The sequence below is a fragment of the Salarias fasciatus genome, chromosome 2 (assembly GCF_902148845.1).
Source record: "Salarias fasciatus chromosome 2, fSalaFa1.1, whole genome shotgun sequence".
In the NCBI taxonomy this organism is placed as follows: domain Eukaryota; kingdom Metazoa; phylum Chordata; class Actinopteri; order Blenniiformes; family Blenniidae; genus Salarias; species Salarias fasciatus.
This window is the reverse complement of record NC_043746.1, coordinates 25,901,458-25,926,077: the sequence shown is the minus strand read 5'-3', so window position 1 is coordinate 25,926,077 and position 24,620 is coordinate 25,901,458. Positions and strand designations below refer to the sequence as shown.

Below are 24,620 nucleotides of genomic sequence, written 5' to 3'. Positions count from 1 at the left end.
TTTGGCTTTTTCAAAGTAAAAGCGACAAGCGTAAACTGTACAAACCATGGTATCATAAGTTATTTCACTTAATTATGAAGGGCAAATACCAGAAGAGAGATTATATCTATAGATTCTGACACTTCAATTTACTTTAAATATAACTTTAATATTAAGAATAATAAGAAAACCGAGAGCCAAATAAATATGACTGTAAAGCCAAAGAACAACTTAAAATGTATTAATATTGCACGAAAACAGTGTCTGGAATTGTTCAAAAAACATTAGTGCAGTATAATGTACATGTAGTAATGGACAGTAGTCCTAGTAGCAGTAGTAGAATATAATAGAATAGAATAGAATAGAATAGAATAGAATAGAATAGAATAGAATACGAAACTCTTCAAAGCGTTGATCCACACATATTGAATAATATAAATGTATCAAATCTTTCTGAATCAGAATTAAAAAAGTAAATATTAAATTTTAACATGTACAAGACTTCATAGTGACTAATACATGGATGGAAAATGGATTGACAGTGAAAACTCAGAAAACAATATTTACAGGGGAGTGATAAGAGTTAAAGAATCTAATGGCCACAGGAAGGAAAGCTCTCCTGTGATCTCATGTGAGACTGTTGTGCAATTTGGTTGCATTAATCTGCTGCTGAAGATGCTCCTGCTCCTGAGATCAGATTGGAAATATTGTTGTTATCATTGTAGTGGCTTATCTGAAACTCTACCGCTGGCTCAAAAATTGCAATACATCCATAAGTCAAACATTTTCCTCAAAATTACAAACATAAACCTTGAAATACGTATAGAAAGGAATGTACAATGTATCTTGGACTTTCCTTCAGATGCCATGAAGTCATGCTTTTATTTTGATCTCTTTTTCATTAACAGCATCAAAATTTAGTTTGTATTTCAGTCATTCAACTACACAGTCAAACTATTTCTGGATACCAAGTTTCATGCAGGGTTACATAGAGGTGTAGTAGTTAGTTCTCTTCCCTCATAGGGTCCCCTGTTTGAATCTGTCCTGGGCTTGAGGGCAGTTCCATTTGATGTTTCCATGGGTTTTCTAGGGGCGCTCAGGTTTGCTTCCACAGTTTGAAAACATAGCTCATTTTTATTATTCCTTGTTCCTTATTCCTATTATTCCTTGTTGTGTATGTGAATGTGAACAGCAGTCAGCTCCAGCACCTCACAGCCCTGATTTTGATAAAGCAATGCCGATTAACTTTCATGTAACTTGGTGCTGTTAAAGCACTTTACAAATGACTGATGGTGGTTAAATAACTGTGATGAACGAAATTAAATGAAGGAAATTAATTTCGACACAAATAAAACAACATAAAATATGAATAAATCACGCAATACATTTTAAATGCAGAAAAAAAACCCAAAGTGAAAATGAAAGCAAATGAAAACCTGCATTGCAGTACTTCCTCCTCACCACCAGGAGGCGACAGTGCCTCTATCCTCCTGTAATTACGTCATGGGTCAGAGGGCATGAGAGTCTGACAGAGCCACATGCATGTTGTTGTGTTTTAGAGTTTGGATGATTTGGAGACTTTAATCCCCCAGATTCTACCATAGCGGTGAGTCGAAGCTATTCGATGTGGTTTTTGCAAGTTTGAAAGCTTCTTCTTTCTGTTGTGAAGTTAAATCGATGCAGAATTCTGCGATTTAAAGGGAAGCTAGTAGGGACTGGTTCCATTTTCGGACACTGGGTATCTGGATAGTTACAAATTTAAGTTTATTTCTAAAACGTATAGATAAAGAATATTTTTAGAACGCTGTGATGATTTTGAAGTAGTTTATGTTATTGTCAATGTGAAATATGGGCATTTTGCTGACTGAGAGATCCGTCCTCCAGATCCGTCTGTCACAGCCTGAACTCTTCTTGTATTTTCAGGTCCTTCTCAGTTCTTGGGCCCACACCGCTGAGGTGACATGAGGAATCTGAAACTGCTGAAGAGCCTGCGCAGCTCAGAGCTGCAGGGTCCGGGCTCCCCGCTGTGTTTCTCCGTGAGGGCTGACACTGGCTCGCTGCTGATATCGTCTCAATACTCTATTACAGAGTACGACCCTCGATCAGGCCAGGTGGGGTGCTGCTGCTGCTTGGCTCGAAGCTTGTAGAAGATTTTGTTACAAGTGGTGACTGATCATGAGCCCTCTTCTGTTTGTTTTCTGTGTAGGTTGTCAGTGAAGCTTCTCTGACTGCAGACAGTTTCCTCCCAGAGGACGGCAGCGGGGAGGTGGTCGGACTGCAGGATCTGGCTGAGCTGGAGTCTGCATGTTTGGCCACTGCAGGCGGGGACGTCGTTCTCTTCAACCTCAACACCCACCAGGTTCGTAAAACAGAACTTTTATTCTTTTTAAAGTGTTGATGTAAAAGGCAATTGATGTGAGTCAGTGATGGTCTTCATGAAAAATGCTGATGTTCCACAGCTGGAGTGTGTGGGCAGTGTCGATAGTGGTCTCACTTCAATGAGCTGGAGTCCAGATGAAGAGCTTGTCATTCTCACTACTGGTCAGTATGCTGTATCAACAGGTCAGAAGTCAGTTCTTCCTGAGCATATGACTTCAGTTTAGGATTTTGAATAATCAGAGAATGGAACTATGTTGTTGAATGTAATTGATTTATTTTCCCATTATGAGGACAAACATTTTGTGATTGTAGTCTGGTAAAATTTAAAGAAAACGAGTCATTTAAGTATCATTTTAAAGTTGTTTTCAAACTTAAAAACTATAACTAATTGTGTTTATAACGAGGAAGCTTTTTACAACAACATTTATATATTCTAAATCTAAAGTATTGAGGATCATTGAACTGCAGTTCAGTCATGAGACGCGTCTGATGGAAAACACACTGATACTCTGGAGATTTATGAACATGATGTAAAAAATAACTAATAATTTGTGATTATAGGTCAACAAACCATCATCATGATGACCAAAGACTTCGAGCCCATCACTGAGATCGGAATTCACCAGGATGATTTTGGTGAAGGTACACTGCCTTCAAACTGAGTTATTTTTAATTCATCCTCTCTTACCTGATGGTCAGGAACCATTGTGGTCCAAAACCTGCAGCTTTCTGCTTTATTTTGCAGGAAAGTTTATCACAGTAGGTTGGGGGAAGAAGGAGACTCAGTTCCATGGGTCAGAGGGGAAACAGGCAGCGCAGAAGAAGATCCAGGTCAGTGGATGAAGCTGTTAAAGTTCAAACTTCATCCACATCTTTGGAGTCATGTGAACCTCCCTCCACAGGAGGTGCAGCCCGCTGTTTCCTGGGACGACCGACGGCCTCGGGTGACTTGGCGAGGTGACGGTCAGCTGTTTGCCGTCAGCACCATCTGTCCTCAGACCGGAGCCAGGAAGGTGCGGGTGTGGAACCGAGAGGGCGTCCTGCAGGCCACCAGCGAGCCCGTCAACGGCCTGGAGCAGGCCCTCTGCTGGAAGTAGGAGCTCTGCGATCAAACTTCAATCTTTTTAGCTTTTTTTTAACATATATAATAATCTGGACGTGAAATGAAACCCTCTCTACCGATAAGAATGACAGTGTGGGTCCAGACTTGAAGGCCTTTCTGTCTGGAGTTTGCATGTTGAGCTGAGTGTGCTCCCTGTGCTTGAGTTCCTTCAGACAGATGAGATTGGCTCCAATTCCCGTGGACTCTTGGATAAAGAAGACGGACTGGAGAAATAATAAAGCACATATCTCATAAATATGCAGAATAACCAGACTTTTCATTTGCTGGGTCTTAAAGCAAAAAGCAGACATTGAAAGATAAGCGTTCCTGTGTTGTTTCAGACCGTCCGGCAGCCTGATAGCGAGCACTCAGCGCCACCCCAACAAACACAGCGTGGTGTTCATGGAGAAGAACGGGCTGCTGCATGGAGACTTCACTCTGCCGTTCAGCAAAGACCAAGCCAAAGTACGTTCAAATTCAGAGCGAAAGCGATGCAGTAGTTGTAACATGAAGGTGCAGTCAGTCGTTTCTCGCTTGTGCTTCAGGTTAAAGAGCTCCTGTGGAACAGTGACTCCACTGTTCTGGCTGTTTGGTTGGAGGATCTGACTGCAGGGGACGATGGACGGCTCAACACTTGGAGTATGTTCTGATGATACGTTTATGTTTTCCTTTCAGAAAAATTTCACGTTTAGACAGTAGTGTTTAAAAACGATGTTTGTTTCACGCCACAGTGTGAATGAAAAAAATCCAACCTGACACAGCTGAAAATCTACAAATAAGTGTATCATAGGAGTAACTTGGCTCTCTTGCTGCAGTCCAGCTGTGGACAGTGGGGAACTACCACTGGTATCTGAAGCAGAGCCTGGACTTTGGCGCAGACCCTGGAAAGGCTCCGGCCTGCGTCTGTTGGGACCCTGAGCGCCCCCTGCGGCTTCATCTGGTGACCCACAGCTGGACCTGCGTCACCTACGACTGGGGCTGGACGACCGAGCGGAGCTTCGGGGTGGACGCCTCCGACAACGCCAACGTGGCCGTGATCGATGGAGGTGAGGATGATGATGATGATGAGGATCTCTTTCAATAACATAAAGTGCAGCTCATATTTTCTCATTAAAAAGGGACGGAGGTCAAAGCGACTTTTCTCTCTGCCCCTTCAGATAAAATCCTGGTGACGACCTTCAGGCAGTGCGTGGTTCCTCCGCCCATGTCTTCATTTGAGCTCCAGTTAAAATCTCCAGTCAACCAGGTGGCCTTCCTCTGTGCAACTCAGGGAACCAATCAGCTCGCAGCGTTCACAGCCAACGGAGAGATCTCAGTTTACAGCCAAGGTGAATTTTCAAGCAAAAGACAGCAATCCTGTCAAAAAAAAGCTATTTGAAGGTTTTAATTGTCGGTTTTACTTTTGCCTAAGATGCCTGAAAAAGATATGGGATTTATGTTTTACGGTTATTCAGAGAATTTTTATAAAAATAACTGTCAGTCTTGCAGTTGGTGTTCAAGTTCTGCAACTTCTCTGTTAAATTCAAAAAAGGTTATTTTGGGTACTGCCATTCACATTCGTCTTTTTTCTTGTGATTGAAACACTAAATATGTATTCATTATATTTCAACTGTACCTCAGGTTCAGGAGAACAAGCTGCTAAAAACGGAGACGCGTTCAGGGTTATATCTCAACCTCTGCTCCTTCAGAAAACCTTCAGGTAAAACCAAAACCAACCCGACTGTATCACACTGCTGCTCTTATCTTAAAACACGCCGCTATTTCTATACAGTGCACACTCTTTCTCCTGATAGCTGTTTTCCTGTCCTTCCTGTTTGTTTCAGGCTGGCAGTGCGTCAGGACGCCCCTCTGGCCCTGAGGCAGCTGCTGTGGCTGCAGGACCAGCTGTTTGTGGGCGTCTCTCCCGGTCTGCTGCCGACCTCCTCCACCCTGCTGATGCTCCGCCCCCTTCAGGATGAGAGTGACACGCTCGCCATCGGGTCAGTTTGACTTGAAAATGATGAATGTGTTTGAAACGGCGTGTAAATCCCGTCTGACCTGTGCGGTGGCTCAGGTGTGAGGTGGAGGTGGACGGGCTCGTGGTCAGCGTGGTTCACTGTCCCCGGACTGGAACGGTCGCTCTGCAGCTGGAGGACGGACAGATCCGAAAACTGCTCTGGGGTCAGTCTTTACATATTTAATATGTGAAATAATCCTTTAAAATGTGACTGATATGAGTGAAGTAACTAAAAATCTTTCATCATTTATAGTTTTATTTTCCAGTTTCATATTGATTCTTGCTCCCACAGACTGTCCTGAGCCCTCGGTGGAGAACTGGTGTGACTCCAGCGGCTGCAGCATCAACTTCCCTGTTCCCTGCATCCAGGCGGCTCTGTGCAGCGTCGGCGGCGAGGTACGAACATCACCTCGCTCGGCACGTTGTTGTGTTCAGATTTGCACGTTTGACCTAAATGCATGAACTGCTCCTTGTTTTGTCTGTCTGTAGGAATGTCTGCTCGGCCTGACAGACAGATCGCACCTCTACGCCGGAGACGCTGAGGTACGTCACGGACGTCCCGTTCCCAGATGTTTCAGATCTTTTTTTTCTTTTCTAAAGCTGAGAAGAAACACAGCTATTGGGGATTGAATCAAAGTTCTTAAATCTTCCTCAGCTGGCCTCCAACATCAGTTCCTTCGCCGTTTGCGGCGACTTCCTCCTGGTGACCACACACTCACACACCTGTCGCTGCCTTCAGCTGAGCACGCTCACACTCAAAGGTGGGGAGAAGACACACACGGCTGCAGTTTTAATGTGTATCTGCATGTATTCCATACGATAAGGAAATAAACAGACACTAATAAATAAAGTAGCCATTGTTGCGTTCTGTTGATCATTTTTAGTTTACGTTGATCTTTCAGGGCTGCAGGCGGCCTTGGCGTCGGACGGCGGTCAGAGCGATGAGACGCTGCGGCGCGTGGAGAGAGGATCCCGGATCGTCACGGTGGTGCCTCAGGACACCAGAGTCATTCTGCAGGTCATTTCACTCAGTGCAGATTCAAAAGAAAAGCAGGGATTGAGATTTCAGGTTTGGATCTGTCTTGATTTGTGTGTGTTTGTGTGTCCAGATGCCTCGAGGGAACCTGGAGACCGTCCATCACAGAGCGCTGGTGCTGGCTCAGCTCAGGAAGTGGCTCGACAGGTCCGTTTACCAGAGTTCAGTTCTGTCAAGAAACTTATTGTTTTACTGTTCACACTTTATGCCTTTAGGTTTTTAGGTCTCTCTGTCAGACCTGTAAAGCTATATAAATAAAGTTGAGAGTTAGAATTGATATGTTTCTGTTGATTGTTTTTAGTTTGTCATGTCTCTAATGGCTCAGAAGATTTTAACACCTTGTGAATAATTTTGAGCTTCATGACGTGTGTTTATCCTGTATGTGAATAGAGTCTTCTTCTTCTTCAGCTGTATTGAGCTTATTCGTGTGTTATTTCTTGTAGTTTACGGTTTAAAGAAGCCTTCGAGTCTATGAGGAAGCTGAGGATCAACCTGAACCTCATCTATGACCACAACCCAAAGGTATGCAGGAGGATTTGAGACTGCTGGAGTGATTTTATTCATTCATTCATTCATTCATTCAATGAGGTCAAATCAGGTCAAACCCACAAACAATTTAAAATCCATTTACATTCAGAACGGGTTTAACTCAATAAGCTGGCAGAATAATATTTGAAAAACTAATTTTCTCTCAATTTTCATAAAGAGGATTCTGAATGCATTTGTAAAATGTTCACATTCAAAGTACTTTCTACACAATCTGGAATGAATGGACTGAAACCTTCAATATTTAAAACCAATGAATGAAAGCAGACAGAAAATCAGAAAAGCTTTGAATGCCTGCTAACAAGAAGAGGTTCACATTATGGGAAATAATGGATGTTTGAATGTTTAAAAATATAAAAAAACATTCATTCTGACCCAGAGTTCTTTTCCTTGTGCAGGTTTTCCTGGAGAACATCGAGACCTTCATCACACAACTGGACTCCATCAACCACATCAACCTTTTCCTCACGGAGCTCAGGTGAGCTTCAGGGAGTTCATTCTCTCATGATAAACCCCCGACCCTCCCTGACTCCATGTGTTCTTCTCCGGTGTGGTTGTCAGAGAGGAGGACACCACCAGCAGCATGTACCCCCGCCCTCAGAGCGGCCCGGCCCAGCCCCGCCCCGCCTCAGGGCCCAAGAAGGTGGATGTGGTTTGTGATTCCTTACGGAGCGCGATGGAAGGAATGGATTCCAACAAGTGAGTGCTCCTTGTTTGGGTTTCACCACACGGATTGACCCGATGTGGTTACGCCTTTATTTCCACATTTTCTTAGCCAATGTAGGAGTTCCAGATCTGTTGTTTAATGGAAAGCCTGAGCGTGTGTCTCCTCTCTCAGGTTCTGTCTGTCGATACTGACTGCACATGTGAAGAAGAGCGTCCCGGAGCTGGAGATCGCTCTGCAGAAGGTCCACGAGCTTCGAGGTCAGGAGGCAGGCCTCTGATGTCGCGGTGACCTCCAGCAAAATTAGGTAAAGCGTGTTTGATAGTATTGCGTTGTTTTTGTGTATCTGCACAGAAAACCCCCCTCAGGCTGCGGGGGCCGTGAGCGCCGAGGAGGCGCTGAAGTACCTCCTCTTCCTCGTCAACGTCAACGACCTGTACGAACACTCTCTGGGAACGTACGACTTCGATCTGGTCCTGATGGTGGCCGAGAAGTCTCAGAAGGTACCAGACAGACGGAACAATCCGTCCAAATCTGTCCTCCTGGTTACTGATTTCACTCCTTGTCTTCCTGTGCAGGACCCCAAAGAGTACCTTCCATTCCTAAACAAGCTGAAGAGCCTGGAGCCAAACTACCAGCGTTACACCATCGACAAGCACCTGAAGCGTTACAGAAAGGCTTTGGTTCACCTCAGCAAGAGCGGTCAGTGTGATGTCCGTCAGCATGTCGAAGAAAAAGAAGAATATTTGCTTAAACAACATGAACAGAAACAAGTCTGAGGTCCACATTAAGTTTTATTTGCGGCATGAAAGAACAAAGATAATTGAGAAGCACATCACAGCCGGATCTTTATTTATGCACCATTTAACACGACCAACAGTGAATACTGAAGACACGTCTGCTGCACTGCCGTGTCCTTTGGTGTGTGTGTTTAGGAGAGGAACATTTCCCTGAAGTCCTGCAGCTGGTGATGGAGCAGAAGCTGTACGGCGAGGCTCTGAGACTCTACGCCGCCGAGAGCGCTCAGTGCAAGGTCGACTCGCCGTTCACGTCACTGAATGACTGAACCGCTCCGCCGGATGTTCACTCTTCTGAACTCCCCCCCCCACCTCCAGGCTCTGAGCTGTGCCTACGCCGAGCACCTGGTGGAGCAGCAACAGGCCGAGCAGGCCGGCTTGTTGCTATGGCGATGCGGCGAGACGGCCAGCGCCCTGCAGGCGTTCGCCACCAGCTCCAGCTGGAGGAACGCCATCTGTGTGGCGCAGCAGATGCCGCTTCCCCCGGACCAGTTAGCGCTGCTGGCCAGAGACTTGGCAGGTAACCATGGCGACAGGTAGAGAGGCCCGCAGCTGGCCAGATGTTGCGCTTCCAGCTGTGAACGTTCCTTCTTCGCTCTCCTGCAGAGAAGCTGATTGAGCAGAGGCGGTACTCAGAAGCCGCTCTGCTGCTGGATCAGTACGCAAAAGTAGGAGTTTTTTGTTACAAATTTGCAGAACTCCCCTGCTGCTACTGATAAATTGATGACAGTTTGATTCCTTTTGCTACCAACCAGGACTGCGAGGAAGCCATCTTAGCTCTGATCACCGGGGCCGTCTGGGAGGAGGCACTCCGACTGGTCAGTAACGAGAAAGATCACACACTTCTGAGAATTCTAGTTCATCAAATGATGTTTTCTTTTTTTCTGTCTGCTTCAGATTTACATGCACAACAGGCAGGATATCACTGAGACCGACCTGAAACCTGCACTGATCGAAGGTACCAGCGCCTCACAGTTGAAAATGTTTAAAGGCGCAGGCATCATGGGAGAGTGTCCTCGCTATTCAGCCTGTTTACAGTGTTAGAGAGAATGGAGTCGTGTGTTCTGGTGGATTCCTGCAGTCGAATATGATCGAAAGTATTTCGTGCAGGTCTCAAGATGAAATTTGAACTGAAATTAGATGAGTGAAGTATTTATTTCTGTTGTTCTTTTTCCAGCCGTCGGCACCCAGACCGTCTTCCTGGAGGCTCAGGTCGCCACTTTTACACGTCACAGGAACCGGCTGGCGGTGGTTCGAGAGCTGAAAGAAAAGGCCCGACAGGACATGCTCGGTACGAAGAACATCATCTGGCCTTCAGAGTTTGGTTTTTAATTCAAACGTGTTTTGGAACTGTGTGAAGCAGGGCTTACATGCTTCATTCACATCATCTTCCCCTTTAAACGATATAAAATCTAAAAATGGAAACGTAACTTGTGGGGTTCCTCAAGGATCCGTCCTTGGACCAGTACTCTTTCTTCTTTATATCAATGACATTGACGCTGCTTCCAGCTTATTGAAATGCATCTTGTTTGCGGATGATACTACTTTGTATTATGCTGGAGACAATATAAATGAAGTATTAGAAATTGTAGAAAAAGAGTTTCAGAATGTTATAAAATGGTTCAACGCTAACAAACTATCTTTGAACATCAGTAAGACCAAATATATGATTTTCAGTTACAGAAGGACAGACGTTGACACAACACTGACAGTGGAAGGTATAGAGATCGAAAGAACAAATGAAATTAAGTTTTTAGGTGTACTGCTGGATGAACAACTAACATGGAAATCCCACATAGAGTACGTTAAAACTAAGATTTCTCAAACCATTGCTGTTCTGTACAAATTGAAAGAGTCACTTCACAATAATTCTTTGTTTCTGTTGTACAATTCATTGATTATACCATATCTGACCTACTGTGTTGAAGTCTGGGGAAATGCTTGTAAGACCTACATTGAACCACTCTTCCTCTTACAGAAACGAGCGATTCGTGTGGTGAATGGAAGTGGTTACAGAGACCACAATAACCCAATATTTATAAAATTGAAATCCTTAAAAATGAAAGAATTGGTAGAACTCAACCTTCTTAAAACAATGTATAAAGCTCACCGGAAAAAATTACCATTTAATTTACAGAATAGATTTGCAAAGCGAGACAGTCAATATAGATTAAGAGGCACTGAAGTTTTCAAACGACCGGAATCAAGAACCAAATTGAAAGAAAGATGCATCACAACAAAAGGAATCAGTTTATGGAATAAACTTGACAGTGAAATTAAGAGGTCTCAGTCCATTCACATCTTCAAGAAATGTTTAAAAGCACAGTTATTGGGAGGGTACGACTCTGTTTTAAAGAATGGTCAAACTTAGAATGATTGTTTCTTTTGAAAATATTTCATTAAGGTTTTTTTTTTTTTTCTTTTCTTTTGTATTTACACTTGGGAAATGGTTGTATTTGATCTGCAATTATTTGTGAAATTTTCGTATTTATATTTTGATTAAGTGAAATGGTTGTATTGAATTTTGCTTTTTTTTTTGTGATATGTTAACAAATCTTGACAAATTGTCATTTATTTTATGTTGATAGGGGCAGACATCATAAGTCTCACTTCTTTCTGTTCCTTTTCATTTCTTTCTTTTAAAAAAGAATGAAACAAATAAAATCAATCAATCAATCAATCAAATCAATAAATCAACCGACCTCTGTGCTATCTGTCAGATGAAGACGGTCCAGACTGCGCCGATGCTGAGCTGTACTCTGAGGCCAGCAGCGTGATGACCGGCTCCAAATACTCCCAGAGCAACTCCCGGATCTCCTCGTAAGAAAAACACTCGCAGCAATCCGTCTTCGGTGTTGTTACTGGCTTAATTTTTCACGCTCTTCCTGCAGGAGATCCTCGAAGAACCGAAGGAAAGCAGATCGAAAGAAGCTGAGTCTGAAGGAAGGAAGTCCGATGGAGGACCGAGCGCTGATGTACGCTCTGAGTGAGATTATCACCACTGTGGACAAGATGAGAGGTACAAACATGGAAAAGGATTCTCTCTGTGTGTTGCAGAAAATGTTTTGTGTTTTTTTTTTCTCTTATCTGTCCTGAAACAGTATTAATACCATATATGAAAAAAGAATAAATAACAGTGTTTTGCATAATGAATCCTCTGCCTTTCATTTGTTCCAGAGGAGGTCCACGGCCTGCTGAAGGCCTTGGTGCTCTTCCACTTTGACAAACAGGCAGAGAAGCTGCAGCTGGCCTATGAAGACGCTCTGCAGATGATGGAGGCAGCGCTTCCTGAGGTGTGGCCCCCCGAAGGCCTGCTCAGCACCCAGGGGCCGGTAAATAAATACGCTTTTTTCAGTTATTATGTTTTTATTAGATCTTACTCTAAACAACAAGCACCAGTGATCAGTGTTCCCGGATCTATGAACATGATTTATGACTAAAATTTTAATGCTTATTTGTGTGTTAATTTTCGTCCCCCTGTCTCTGCAGCTCACTGGACCGAACTCCACTGCAAACAGCATCATGGCTTCTTTCCAGCAGCAGCAGCGACCTGCAGCTTCACAAGGTTAGTACCTTTTATTTCGCTCCATTCTTTCATTTCCTATGTTTCTCCTGTCCAACTGCAGCAGACCCGGGCGTCATGAGGTCCGTTAGGGCCAGATGTGGCTCTCAGTGAAATCCTGAATCAAATTAAATTTACGATGATGATGATTTTATGGTGCAGCCCTTACTGGGAAGTAATTGTTGACTTTCTTAGATCTAATATGGTCAAGGCTTTCTATCTCATTGTTGGTTGGACTAGGTTATTATTTACTGAACTTGAAATGTTGAAAAATATAATTGTGATTACCAGACAAAGAATTTGAGACAATCTGACACAGAGGAACAATGGCTCATAGAATTTGTTTAAAAAAAAAAAAAAAAAGTGTTTTTGTTCTTTTCTTTTTCTTTTTTTTTTTATCTGGAGAAGCTAGACTGCTGACCACTGCACTTATGTCAGGATTAATTTCTTGCGTTTGTTATGGTCAGTAAGGTTGTCAAACAACATTTTGCTGGAGCGGTGTAGTGGAGGAGCTTGTTCAGCTCACAGAAAGAAGGATTAAATCTTTTGTGTGTGGTGTTCTGGATTTACAAAACTTTATGTGGTTGTTTTTATATATTTCATATCTGAATAAACGCTCATTAATTCATAGTTTGTTGTATCATCAGATGTAAATTCTCTCTCTTTTGCCATTAATCATTCTGTCTGTCTTCTTTCTAACTTTCTAGATGTTGAAGTCCCAGCACCACCGAAGATGAGAAATGGTGTCAAGTGGAAGCTTTCTGTTCTCAAATAAGTTTGTTTAGCTTACTTTTTTTTTTTTTTTTTTTACTCGAGTCAGATGTCAGTTAAGTAATAAATATGGAATAACTAAAGGTTCAATAAATGTCACTGGTTATTGATTCTCTGGGGTTAAAAAAAAAACATTACACAACATAAAATCAGTCATTTATTACAGTATTTCCAAACATGGTGTCCAGATGCACAGCGTTTCTCTGCTGCTCCACAGCAGGAAATTAAACTCTTCTGTAATTTCACTGTTTAAACAGCACGGCGCCGTTTTGTCTGCATTTAAAAAAAAAAAAGATGATCAGGCATGAATCCGGTGAATCCGGGCGTCTCTGAACCAAGTCCTGCTTTGTTCCCAGTCACTCTCCTCCTCTTCACGCCCTCCTCGCCCGCTTGCTGGCGGCGGCCCGCCTCTGGTTGATGGCCTTGGTGGTGGCGCGGAGCTTCCGCATGCGGAGCTGCCGCAGGCGTAGCTGCAGGTCCTTCGGGATCTTCCCGCCCTTCGCCAGGATGTCCTTCAGCCTCTGCAGCGGCATCTTGGTGAGGTGGAAGTCGCAGATGGTGGGGTAGTAATCGTACATCACCTGACAGGTGCGGGAGGAGGAGAGGTATCCCTCGGCCGTGGCCGTGACCCGGTACTCGCCCGGGTTCAGCAGACGCCAGTAGTCGCCGTCAGAGGCTGCTCGAGTGGGAAGAAGAGAGAATTACACGGAATCATTTTACATCTTTAGGCAAAAAACTCAGTCTGGATTCTGACTTTTTTCCACTGTAGACTCATTTCTGAGAGAAGAAAGCGTTCCAGCCTTTATTGTTTCGTTCTCGAGCTGAAAACAATGTACCTGATCTAATGTGGTGATCAAGGTCTTCAATTTTAATGATGGCGTCCATGATCCCGGCGCCTGTGTCTTTGTCCCGAACTACACCTTTAATCCCGCGGTGGACCTGGAACAAAACCAGCATCACCACATGAAGGCAAGAGGAGAAGCAGATCAATGAAGAGCCTAAAGGACGGAGGCCTGTACCTGCTCCATGTAGATGAGCAGAGACTCCCTGTTGTTCTCCCACTCAATGGGAAGCTCGCTGGCGTGAGGAAACTTATCGCAGGACAGCTCCACCGTCACCTCGAAGCAGTTGGTGTGCAGGTAGCTGAAGTCATTCATACCTGCGAGAAAAATCACAGAACCTGATTAGAATTTTTCTCTTTCATTGTTATATTGAATCTATTGTCACTCATTATTATGATCTGCAATGAAACCATCTAAAGGAAATAGAATTGTGTTTAGTTCTTGAGATTTCAGTATGAAGTCAAACTTGACGTTTAACTGCAAATTAATTTTCAAAAGCCTAAGAAGTATTAAATATGCAGATTTTCTATAAATACCTCCAAGTGGGACACTGTCCAGTTACCATATGAGCGCAAATAGTTATAGTAGATACATCCCAGAGTGACCCCTGTAGCAGTCTCTTCTGCTTGGTTATAATTCTGATTAATATTAAATAAACTAGATATGTGAGGAGAATAACATTTTAACAGCTTTCATCCTAAGTTTCATCTTTTTATGTGATAAACTGAAAATGCTTTAATATCAAACGCATCAAGAAGGACAGACGTTCCAAAAACTAACCCCCGAAAGCCATACCAGATGACTACCGCATGAGAGGAGCAAAAACTAAACATATTCTGGCTTGTTTAACAGGTTTTGTTTACTCTATACTCATGGGGATTTATGGAACTATCAAACCATTTCCCATGATGCTCGGAGGCAGAGGTAGGCAGTAGCTGGACAGCAGTATTGGACTGACACTGGTCCATGGACGACCTTTATTTAGATGCTGTCTCCGACCATGTGTTGAATTAATATATTCATTTTTATTACACTCTGGTTGTAAAAACACACACATTCTTACTTCCTGGTACGTTGTGCCAATCGGCTCCGTTGATGATGTTGTTATATCTGAGGAAGTCCTTGTTGTGGCACGGCCGGCGGTCCGGGTTGGACATCACCTGGTAGCATCAGGAAACACACAGAGTTCACCACAGTCCGGGAAATACCGGTCCGAGTCCTGAGAGCAGTGGGAAGGAGCATGAACCCGGTTGGTGCTGGCGTAGGCGGTGGCCAGCCAGCGGAAGAAGCTCTCGTCGGCGGTGGGGGTGTGTTCCCGGGGCGCCCAGTCGCGGGTCATGTCGTACGGGTAGGTGACCACCAGCTCGCCGCCGTGGAGGTTGGCGCTGAGGACGAAGGGGATGTTCTGCATCCAGCTGATGACCGCCCGGGTCTCTGAGGCCACCTGGCGGAGGAGGACCAGGTTTAACGGGAGGCTCACTTCATTAACGCCAGACCAGTAAAAACCAACTGAGGTACAGTGGGTAATGTCCACCTTGTAATGTTTTAGTGTGTTTGATCCTTACAAAGGCCTCCTCGGAGGTGTAGTACTCTGGGATGGGGAAGTAGTGGTTGATCAACTTGGACTGGTCCGTCTCCAGCTCGATGGCGGTCCACATCCCCGAGTTGAGGTCAGCGAAGTTGGAATTCATGTCGATCCCCTCGTAGCTGTAGCGGCCCAGGGCCCAGCCCGACAGCTCCGAGCCCTGCGGGGGGAAGAGGACCGCAGAGAGTCTGACAGCCGCTGGGTTTCTAACAGGATCCTGAACCTGGATGGAGGCTTCCGGGCACCTTCTTAAAGGCCAGCTCGTATCCATCAGGGTTCATGGAGGGCAGGAGGTGGATGCGAGTGTCTTTCACCAGCCGGACTACTCGCTGGTCCCCTCGTTTGTACTCTTCGCACATGTACTGCATCAGGTTGAGCAGCAGCTCCCTGCCCAGCACCTCGTTTCCGTGCATCCCTGCAACGTAGCGGAACTCCGGTTCTCCTGCAGGAGAAAACAGAGAGATGAGACAAAGTTGATGATAAAATCTCTTCACATCCCTGCAGCCGATTTAACGCTCGTGATACTTATCCATTCATTTGCTTCAACAAAAAAGTTTAGTCCAATAATCCCTATACCAATAAAACAGTTTTTATTTCTGATTTCATACAGTTACTGCTGCTGTTTATATTCATATTTGTATCTATATTACCTTTTGTATGTGCAATGCATGTGTTACTTCTTTTATTTGAATCTGTACACATTTACCCTGATAATCAGCTTAAATAACAGACAATACACTTTAACATGAATAAAAAGTTACTTTCCAGAGCCACAAGTTGGTTTTCATTGTTTTTTGATAAATATTTGCTCTGCAAAGTTGCACGGATAAGAGATGAAAGAATTGGATGTGTTTTCTGATTTGTCTGGTTAACCTCTACTACAGTGCCATGTAACTCTGAAATATCACACATCCTCCTCAAAACCATTTAGGAGGAAGTTACTGCTCGCTTCACTTCACCCGCTGGTGAGGGTGTTTGTTCTCAGCTAAGTTCCTCACACTTCTTTCAGTACATCCTAAGTCACTGTACGAAATGGAAAATGGAAAAAAAAAAAAAAGTTTGCATTAATAAAGACATGAAGGAATTTGCAGTGCACCAATATCATCTGAGTGAAATGTAAATAAGATGATTTAGTCTGATTACCTGATTCAGACATCATTTTTTTAAAGCTGAAAATAATATTCCAAAAAATCCTCCATTAATTGTTGCCGTTTTTTGATCCAGGCTGAATTAGGAATGTTTCACACTTTTTCCTGCCCCAGAAATACTTTTACATTTAGCTGTATTTTAGTCTTCCAGATATGTTCAACTTAATGACAACCAGAATCTGCTAAATCTCTGGTTTGGTCTCAGTGGAGTTTGGAGTTTCTTGAGTTTCTTAACTCTCTGTACTGCTGACACCATGTAGACTGAGCCAGAAAAATAACTAACCCTATTTCTAGCTGCAGGATCTCAGAACAAGTAATCAGGCCATACTTTTTTGGATATTTATCTTGGCAAAAAACTAAAAACTGAAACAATATTGCTTACAATATCTAACAACATCTTTAACTTTACGATGATCCCAAACAACAAACATCATCATCTCATTTATTTTTCTGCCACTGTGTATTTATTTATATGATCTCTAGAGTCACACAAGCATCTTAAACAGCTTGAGATGCAGATTACATAATGGAAAAGATGAATAGTTTGGAGGATTTGACCAACTGGAACAGAAGATTATACCAAACCAGCAGTGGTCTGTGGTGAAAAAAGCAGGAAAAAAAAAAAGATTCTGAGATGAACTCAGCAGAGAGAAAAGGGAAAAAGTGATATTTTTCCTTCATAAAGGCTGCCAGATATCTGCAGAGGCTAAACTGTGGATATTTAAAAGTATTGTCTCTGCAAGTGTACTGAAACAAGCTGGAAGATATCGCCCGGACTGGACTGATACCTCAGTGAAGATTCATCTGCTCCAGCTCGTCTGTGCTGCTTTCACCGCCTTTCGTTTTGGCGGGAAAACCCTCGTGCTCTGCTGCCATGTGGGCTGAGTGGAGGAGGCCAAAGAAAACATGAGCGAGTCCCAGAGCAAATGAAGAGGAGCTCCAGGCTGAGCAGCCTCACGGCTCACGGCTCACACACTGTCGGCCTCTGTGTCTCCAGGAGGGCTGAGATACAGTCGCTGTCAGTGTACAGGTCCACTCTGACCTCCTGACCTCTCAAATTACTGCCTGAATGCCAAGTATTTACTCCTCTGTCCTCACATGGGCAGTGCGTGGTGAAGTTAACCCCTTCATGACCATTAAACCCGGATCTGAATGTTTTCACTGAGCTTTAATCTGGAATGCTTGGAGCACTCCTAAAAAGAGTGACTCTTCTACTCCTGATGGCTCACCGAGTTCGTGCTTCCCTGGGTTGTCCGAGATCTCCATGACGTAGAGTTTGAGGCCGGTGTAGCTCTTCCCGATGCTGTAGATGCGGGTGATGTCGGGACAGGCATCGTTCACAGACTTCATCAGCTGGAAACACAGAACAAAGGATTAAATGTGTCTAATGATGGTCGATCACTCAGACCTCTGAAACTAAAATGTGTTCGACACCCCTGATATGAGGAAGCACACCATTGTGGGCCAGGCCTGTGGTTTGACTGATTTTCTCTCTCAGACCTGGCAACCCAGACCATACCTTTCTCATCTCTTTGTAGTTGTGGTGTCTGAAGTCCAGCTTGTCTTTAGACCCCTCTGGTTCCGTCTGCCATGCGTAGATGTTATTAGGATCTGGAGAACGTGAAGGATGGAGGTTACAGCAGTTTAAAACACGCAAATGAAGGAAGGATTTCCAAACAGTGGGTTCAGTTACCCGGGAGAGCACATCCCAACACCTCCGCCCTCAGGCAGATGCTGCCCTGCGTCCCATTTTCATACCACGACTGTGGGTTGATGCGGATGTAACGCGCCACCGTGGAAGTGTTGAACAGGGCGAGGACGGGTGTCTCTGCATCCTTGTTTCCTTCAAACACCTGCAGATCCAAGACACATCCTGGTTGAAAGCAAATCTCTAAAAAAACACCTTCTACGTCTACCTTCTACTGACAAACTGTCAAAAATATACGGATGGGTAAATAATTCTAAAATAAACATCTATCTGATCTGAAATCAGAGGAGAAATGTCCGGACAGACAAGAGTTCATGTGTTCACTCACGGCTTCTTCAGTCCCGTTCATGCACGGCTTCCAGACCAGCGTGTCGTTACTGAACTGCACTTTGTAGCTGTAGACCACATCCCAGCTGCCGGTGAACACGACACAGACACGACGTTACACAAAGTAATCTTTGATTATTCCATCAATTTACCCTTTTCAGTGGAATAACACATGAAAATACGAGATATTCCTCCTTTTCGCAGCAATACCCTTAAGCTTCTTTTTGAAACATTTTCCATTTTTCTGAATTAAGTAAAAAAAAAATCAAAGCAATTAGCCAATAGCCTATGTAAAAATGTTGCGTAACAAAATACTTTTGAAGCCAAAAACGTAGTAACTTGAGAATAGTGTAAAAATATCTCAGTAAGTATAGGGATACCATTTTGCCAATCATTTTATCATTTTATATTGTGTTATTACTAAAAACCCTGATACAGGGCTGGGTATCATAAAATACATAACACAGATAAATGGTAGAGAAAATGTCAAGAAACATAATTGAATCAATAAATATGTAAAAGCTGAAAAAATAATAATTTTAAAAAGAAAATTTAACAACAGAGGCCAAAAATGTAATATTAGATATATACACTTATTTTGTGAAAAACAAAAAAGCAATTTTCTGATCAGAAATAGACACAGCAGATGGCATAACATTATATTGACTGAGAATACATACCATGCAGTACTCTCTCAGCTATGGTTGTAATTCGCATGATTACTTTACTGGTCTCTAAGCATCGTCACCTTAAAGAAATCTATCATTTTCTCAGCAGCTTGATGGGACTGTTCTTTCCAGAAATCACTGTGTTCATTTTCAGCACAGACCTCCAGATGGAGTTGCGGCCCTGCAGGATGACCCCGGTGAAGCGGGTCGGCTGCCGGGCGTCCACCTCCAGCCACTGCTTCTTATCTCGGTACTGAGCGCACCAGGCGCCGTCGTAGATGTCTCCGTCCTCAGTCCCAGACTGCACACACACACACACACACACACACACATACACACACACACACACACACACACACACACACACACACACACACACACACGCACACGCACACGCACACACAGCAGACACAAAGCATGCAGCATTTTGAAGTATTGATGATGTTTGCATATGCTGTTAATGTTTTTCCCGGTTACTTCGGCGATGTATAACAAAATAAAACAGGCTCTCGTCCTCCTTTCTCGTCGTCTACCTGGATGTTGAGGCGGCCGCGGTGGGGGCCCAGGCCTCTCCGTTTGAAGGATGAAGCTCTCAGCTGGTCGTCCTTGACCTTCAGTGACTCCAGACCCAGCGGGGGGCATTCTGGAGCGGTCAGAAAGGCTTTATTCATCATGTGAACAAGTTAACTGGGAGTCACTTCTCATTGCAGGAAATGGCAGAGAAGCAGAGCAAGCAGGAGCTGAGTTTCTACAAGCAAAGCTCTGATGTGACTGAGTCAGCCATTAAGGCTCAAACTCTGTTAATCTCAGCGGCACATAAAACCCAATATGGGGAAAAAAATTACACTAAAAACTTAAAATCTTCCAGTTTTGTTAAGTTTATAACTCAGATCTCGCAGATTCATTTCAGCTGCTATTGGTTTACACACCTAAGAAACCGTCTTTACTGCACCAATCCTCCCTCGTTTCTTGCGTTCCAGATGTTGTTGCCATGAGCGTTCTGTCTCTCTCTCCTGTCGTCTCTGCTCTTTCCCTTTAACTTCCTGCAGGATCTCTGACAGTATGAATTATTGATCTACCTCTGGTTCCCATCATATCTGAGCCGAGTGGATTCACAGTGATTTATTTGCTACAATCACCAAAATATGATTTGAATTCAAATGAGAAGTGAATAAAGGGTGATTTGAGTCTTCGATTCAATGCATTTCAAGCTATGATATTACAGCCGTTACTGCAAGGACCAAACTTACAAACTGAAGCTAAACGAGGGCAGGAAACAGAAAGAAATGCTCCCTTCTAGTTTGTGAAGTTCCTTTAAACCTCTGCTGCAGTATTCCAGCTTCAGACAGACTCTCATTGTCTGTGGGGTTCGGCTGGGTTCAAACTGCCTCTTCCTGTTAGGAAGCTTCACCGGCAGCTCCAACGCGCCGGGCCGAGGTATAGAAGAGGCATAAATTCACACTAAATGTAGCTGGCATGTCCCGCAAAGACCCGTCTCCCCCTTTTGCCTTGTAGTCCTGCAGGATCTCAGAGATTAACCGGGGTCGCCTGTGACTCGTCTTTGTTACCGCTCAGAGCTGGACCAGTGCCAAAACACAGACTTCTCTGGAAATTACCGAACTGAAGCCAAAGAGATGAAAACAAACACAGGATTCAATTTCCACCAGATTAAAGCGGCCCACGTCTCAGATTATTTGAGTAAATAAACTCTACTAGGAGAGAAAATAATTTAAAAAAAGAAAGAGAGATCAAAGATGGAAACTAATAAAATGGATTTATTAAAGAGATTCCTCATTTTTTAGCGTAGGCTTTGTTTGATGAGACTTTCTTTAAGAATAGCACGAAAGCTTTTTGTTGCATAACTCTGAACATCAGTGAGTTTATTTATAAAGATTATTATATAGAGCCAAAAGCCTGACATGTGCTCCAAAAATCAGTTCCTCGTGCATTTCCTGGAGTTATCAGATTACTTAAGTGATGGTGAAAACACCGTAATGGAATATGTATGTCTAATCATGTGATTTTGACAAATTGGATCAACAAAGATTTCTCATCTGTGTCTCCATACATGCTTGCCATTTAGCTATCTGATTTATTTTATTATTTCACATGTATGCATGTGTTAAAAACAGAAAATATAGTGTGGAAAACAGAAGAAAACAAATATTAAAACAAAGTTTCAAACATGATTTTTCTGATATTTCTGGAGTGAATGATAAAGATAATTAAAACTACTGTACTTTTAGTCATGAAAACCGGTTCAGTGACATATTTTTGTAGTTTTCATGGCACTTAAAAGACAAATTAAGAAAATGATTAAATAATAAAATTACAGGAATCTGAGTACTATTTCTAAAAAAGTTAGTTGTAGTCATTGTGAAAAAGTTTAGATATACAGTATAATCAGAGCAGCTCTGTGGTAAGACTGAATGTCTCACTAGCACCCATGTCTGGGTCTTATGGGACATTTCCAGTGTTAATTCAGCTTGTTTGCTTGTTTCCTGTGTGGGTTTATTTCAAATCTCCTCTTTACTCTGACACATGCTGGACATTGACTCTAAACCCACCAGTTTCAAACAAGCAGGAGAGGCGATTGGCCGCTGTCTGATTGACATACTGTATCCATCCTGATACATACGGAGGACTCGTTCTGCCGCCACTGGCTTTCTCATGCTTTTTTTGACCTTGGCTCGCACTTTCTTAGTGACCTTTGGCTTCTTGACGATGACCTTGGGCTTCTTCAGCGCCGTTCTGGGCTTCTTTCCTACCTTAACACTCCTGGTGGATCTGCTCGCTACAAAAAGGTAAAACCATCGTATGTCTAGTGAGGCATCCAGTGTTTTTCCATCGTAACGTACGACCAGTCCAAACTGCTTGAAATGAGAAGCGACGGTGGGAAGAATCAGCTGCACACTCAGCAACATCTGTGCAAACCACAATTTGACATTTCAGCCATGAACACAATCTGGAAAAGTGAATAATCTTTTTAAAAGGAAGCTGGCTGTCTCAGAGTTGGAACCCAGAAACTTTATGAGTTTGCACGTATTGCACAACATTCTCTTGAACTCAGCGTAACCGGAACGACAAAAGTAAATTAGTCAGATGAACTCAACACTTATTTTGTAACATCCGCAAGAAGTTTTAAGTTGTACGTACTGAAGTTTTATTCCTCAAGCTTGTTTTCTCAACAACTCAACCACAACTGACCTGACATACTGTATGCACTTATGTAATTGTTGTAATATATATAAAAAAAGGTTAAATCAAGAAACTTTCAGAATTATTTACATAGCATCCTCTTTGTTTAATGAGCATGTCGTTCAGAGATGGATGGGTTACTCTTTAAGGGTGAATTCATCTTATTTGGGTTCATTTTAACAACTACTTGCCTGAACTGACTTGGAAAATGATCCAGAATGCTCTTAAAACCAGAAATCCTTCATGTTTCAACACAAATTAGGAGGTTAAATCCCTTAATATTTCTTCAAGTAAGAGAAAGACTCCCTAATTCTTCCATTAAAGAGAAAAAGTGAGCTTTAAAAAATCTGACATTCCGCCAAAACAAATGTTCATGTGTGTTATTCTTCAGGCCGGAGACTCCCGTACTTACATTCAGGTCAGTTTACAGTGGAATGTACTGTATGTCAGTGGTAAAAACATTACACATGAGTGATTTGATGTGAACTCTCTCTCTCTCTCTCTCTCTCTCTCTCTCTCTCTCTCTCTCTCTCTCTCTCTCTCTCTCTCTCTCTCTCTCTCGCACAGCCCATCTGGTTTTCATTAAACTCATGAGTACAGAGTCTCCCTGCGCTCAGAGGAGAATGTGGGACACCCCCCCGGCCACGGACACTGACTCTGACCACAGATATGTGATTTCGGATCAACAGTTTCTAACAAGATAATGAAAAGCAGAGGAGGGACAGTCTGACTTCAAATTTCATCTTCAAAATCCATTTGTCTGACTAAAAGAGCCACAAGTTTGTAAACTGTTTGCTCAGATGAATAATACACTTACAGAACACATAAAGTTTGAGTCATTCTGATGCTGACGACATTTGTTGGTTGTTTAAAGGACAGAAAAACTTTTTCTGCCTCTGCTCATAAAAAAGTTTTTGACATAAATGTCATTTAACTCTGAAATACTTCACAAGAATATGAAATAAATCAAACAATCTTATGTCCAGAAATGCCAGTTTTCTCAATGCACAAGTAAAACACATAAGAAATAAAGAAAATAATTAATATAGAAAATGTACTCACCTAATTCTATTGGCCCTTCCTCTTCCTCCTCTTCTTTTCCTGACAGTGTTTTCTCAGGTAGTTTCTCAGTAGTAGTGGTGGTGGTGGTGGTGGTTTCTGTTGTTGACTGACGATCACTGGCTGTGAATCCTGCGGTGGGGCGCTCAGTGGCATTGATTCTCCCTGCAGAAAAAAGCTCCTCACTCGGAGTAAAACTGGCATCTGAGCCCACGGTGGGTCTGACTGTAGTTTTATCAGCAGGTCTGGTTGGAGCGAGAGCCAAAGCGCCCCAGTTCAGACAGAAAAGCAGAGTGAAGTGCAGGAACTCTCCCATAGTGACTGTAGCCTGCAGGAACCTCTCTGACTCTGAGCAGTCATTCAACCCCCCCCTGACCCCCCCTCTCTGCACCGTCAAGTTCCCAAGAACAGGAACACGCAATCCTGCTGCACACCGATTTAAGAGAGTAAAACTTCCTTCATTTGGAGTGGGTATATCTCCAGCGATACTTCCAGTAGGAAACATTAGCAGAAACTCTCCTCCTCTGAGTGGTTCTGCAGGTTTCTTAATGTTAAAAGCAGATTTTGTTAAGGTGGCTGCTTTATTCATGCTTGTACTAAATTCTTGTTGATGCAGCTGAACCGTCACAAATATTTATCCATAATGTTATGAATGAATGATCAACATATGGAGCATTCAACAGGAGTGGACATGCATGGACTCATTCACTGAGGTCAAAGATAAAGATGTATGCTTCGTTATGAAATACCAGACCTGATTGCTTTGTTCAAGGACAATTTCAATCATTATAAGACAATAAAGAGAACCTAAATCTACAATCAGCTCAAATTAAAGCGAGGTTTATTACCTTTAAAGCAAAGGCAGGAAATGACGTAGACAAACCAACAAGACAGAGGGACGGACTGGGTGCAGGGCTTGATGAGACACAGCCCAAAACACTGGAGGGAGCCCAGAGGAGACACCATGAGGAAAGATGACGGAAACCAAACCATGAAGACAGGGCAGAGCATATGATTGCAGAGTGGGGACAGGAGCCCACCAACACCTTTTTATTCTAGCTGTCTGGTTTTTAATGAAAGCCCCTTAAAAAATAACTGCACGGTCAGTGTGATGGTTTGCATGCTTTCCTCACAGCAAGATGATCTGTTGTTTGAGGCTGGAGTTTCATAATGTTGTATGTTCTATAATATTTACACAGCATCTGACTAGATTTACTGTCTTGACCTGTCCACACATTGTTTCAATACTTCAG

At 43.2% G+C, this 24,620-nt stretch overlaps 2 protein-coding genes across 3 annotated transcripts; one reads left to right on the top strand and one right to left on the bottom strand.

Annotated features, from left to right (window-relative positions):
• The first annotated feature begins 1,490 nt into the window (after positions 1-1,490).
• elp1 (elongator acetyltransferase complex subunit 1) lies at positions 1,491-12,880 on the top strand. Its single transcript, XM_030112241.1, has 36 exons — positions 1,491-1,585; positions 1,903-2,090; positions 2,186-2,338; positions 2,439-2,520; positions 2,920-3,000; positions 3,104-3,189; positions 3,261-3,451; positions 3,802-3,925; positions 4,006-4,099; positions 4,276-4,506; positions 4,618-4,788; positions 5,081-5,159; positions 5,284-5,439; positions 5,514-5,620; positions 5,749-5,852; positions 5,946-5,999; positions 6,112-6,217; positions 6,359-6,474; positions 6,566-6,639; positions 6,936-7,014; positions 7,437-7,516; positions 7,600-7,737; positions 7,877-7,962; positions 8,057-8,205; positions 8,281-8,404; positions 8,638-8,735; positions 8,818-9,019; positions 9,106-9,167; positions 9,255-9,317; positions 9,397-9,457; positions 9,677-9,790; positions 11,220-11,319; positions 11,391-11,518; positions 11,677-11,831; positions 11,989-12,064; positions 12,769-12,880. Exons 2-36 carry the CDS (start codon positions 1,941-1,943, stop codon positions 12,834-12,836), a joined length of 3,942 nt encoding a protein of 1,313 aa, XP_029968101.1. The 5' UTR covers positions 1,491-1,585; positions 1,903-1,940; the 3' UTR covers positions 12,837-12,880.
• A 245-nt stretch (positions 12,881-13,125) lies between these two features.
• On the bottom strand, positions 13,126-23,700 carry LOC115400140 (probable carboxypeptidase X1). 2 transcript variants are annotated; one of them, XM_030107830.1, is made up of 15 exons: positions 23,371-23,700; positions 21,785-21,904; positions 19,644-19,792; positions 19,272-19,411; positions 18,444-18,528; positions 18,101-18,260; positions 17,927-18,018; positions 17,637-17,760; positions 15,505-15,701; positions 15,240-15,419; positions 14,921-15,118; positions 14,738-14,834; positions 13,852-13,991; positions 13,669-13,771; positions 13,126-13,508 (listed from the first exon to the last, which is right to left on the bottom strand). In XM_030107830.1, exons 1-15 carry the CDS (start codon positions 23,681-23,683, stop codon positions 13,204-13,206), a joined length of 2,403 nt encoding a protein of 800 aa, XP_029963690.1. In that variant the 5' UTR covers positions 23,684-23,700; the 3' UTR covers positions 13,126-13,203. The 2 variants fall into 2 exon arrangements, with proteins under 2 accessions (XP_029963690.1, XP_029963681.1); XM_030107821.1 differs by lacking the exon at positions 21,785-21,904 and having other exon boundaries at positions 19,644-19,753.
• Positions 23,701-24,620: the final 920 nt, after the last annotated feature.

Excerpts from the sequence above, each read along its gene's own strand:
- elp1 (XM_030112241.1), top strand. The coding sequence starts at position 1,941 with ATGAGGAATCTGAAACTGCTGAAGAGCCTGCGCAGCTCAGAGCTGCAG. Across the intron at positions 6,000-6,111 it reads TCTACGCCGGAGACGCTGAG|CTGGCCTCCAACATCAGTTC; the intron begins GTACGTCACGGA and ends AATCTTCCTCAG. Across the intron at positions 9,791-11,219 it reads GGCCCGACAGGACATGCTCG|ATGAAGACGGTCCAGACTGC; the intron begins GTACGAAGAACA and ends GCTATCTGTCAG.
- LOC115400140 (XM_030107830.1), bottom strand. The coding sequence starts at position 23,683 with ATGGGAGAGTTCCTGCACTTCACTCTGCTTTTCTGTCTGAACTGGGGC. Across the intron at positions 18,261-18,443 it reads TGAACGGGACTGAAGAAGCC|GTGTTTGAAGGAAACAAGGA; the intron begins GTGAGTGAACAC and ends TTGGATCTGCAG. Across the intron at positions 13,509-13,668 it reads TGATCACCACATTAGATCAG|CCTCTGACGGCGACTACTGG; the intron begins GTACATTGTTTT and ends CCACTCGAGCAG.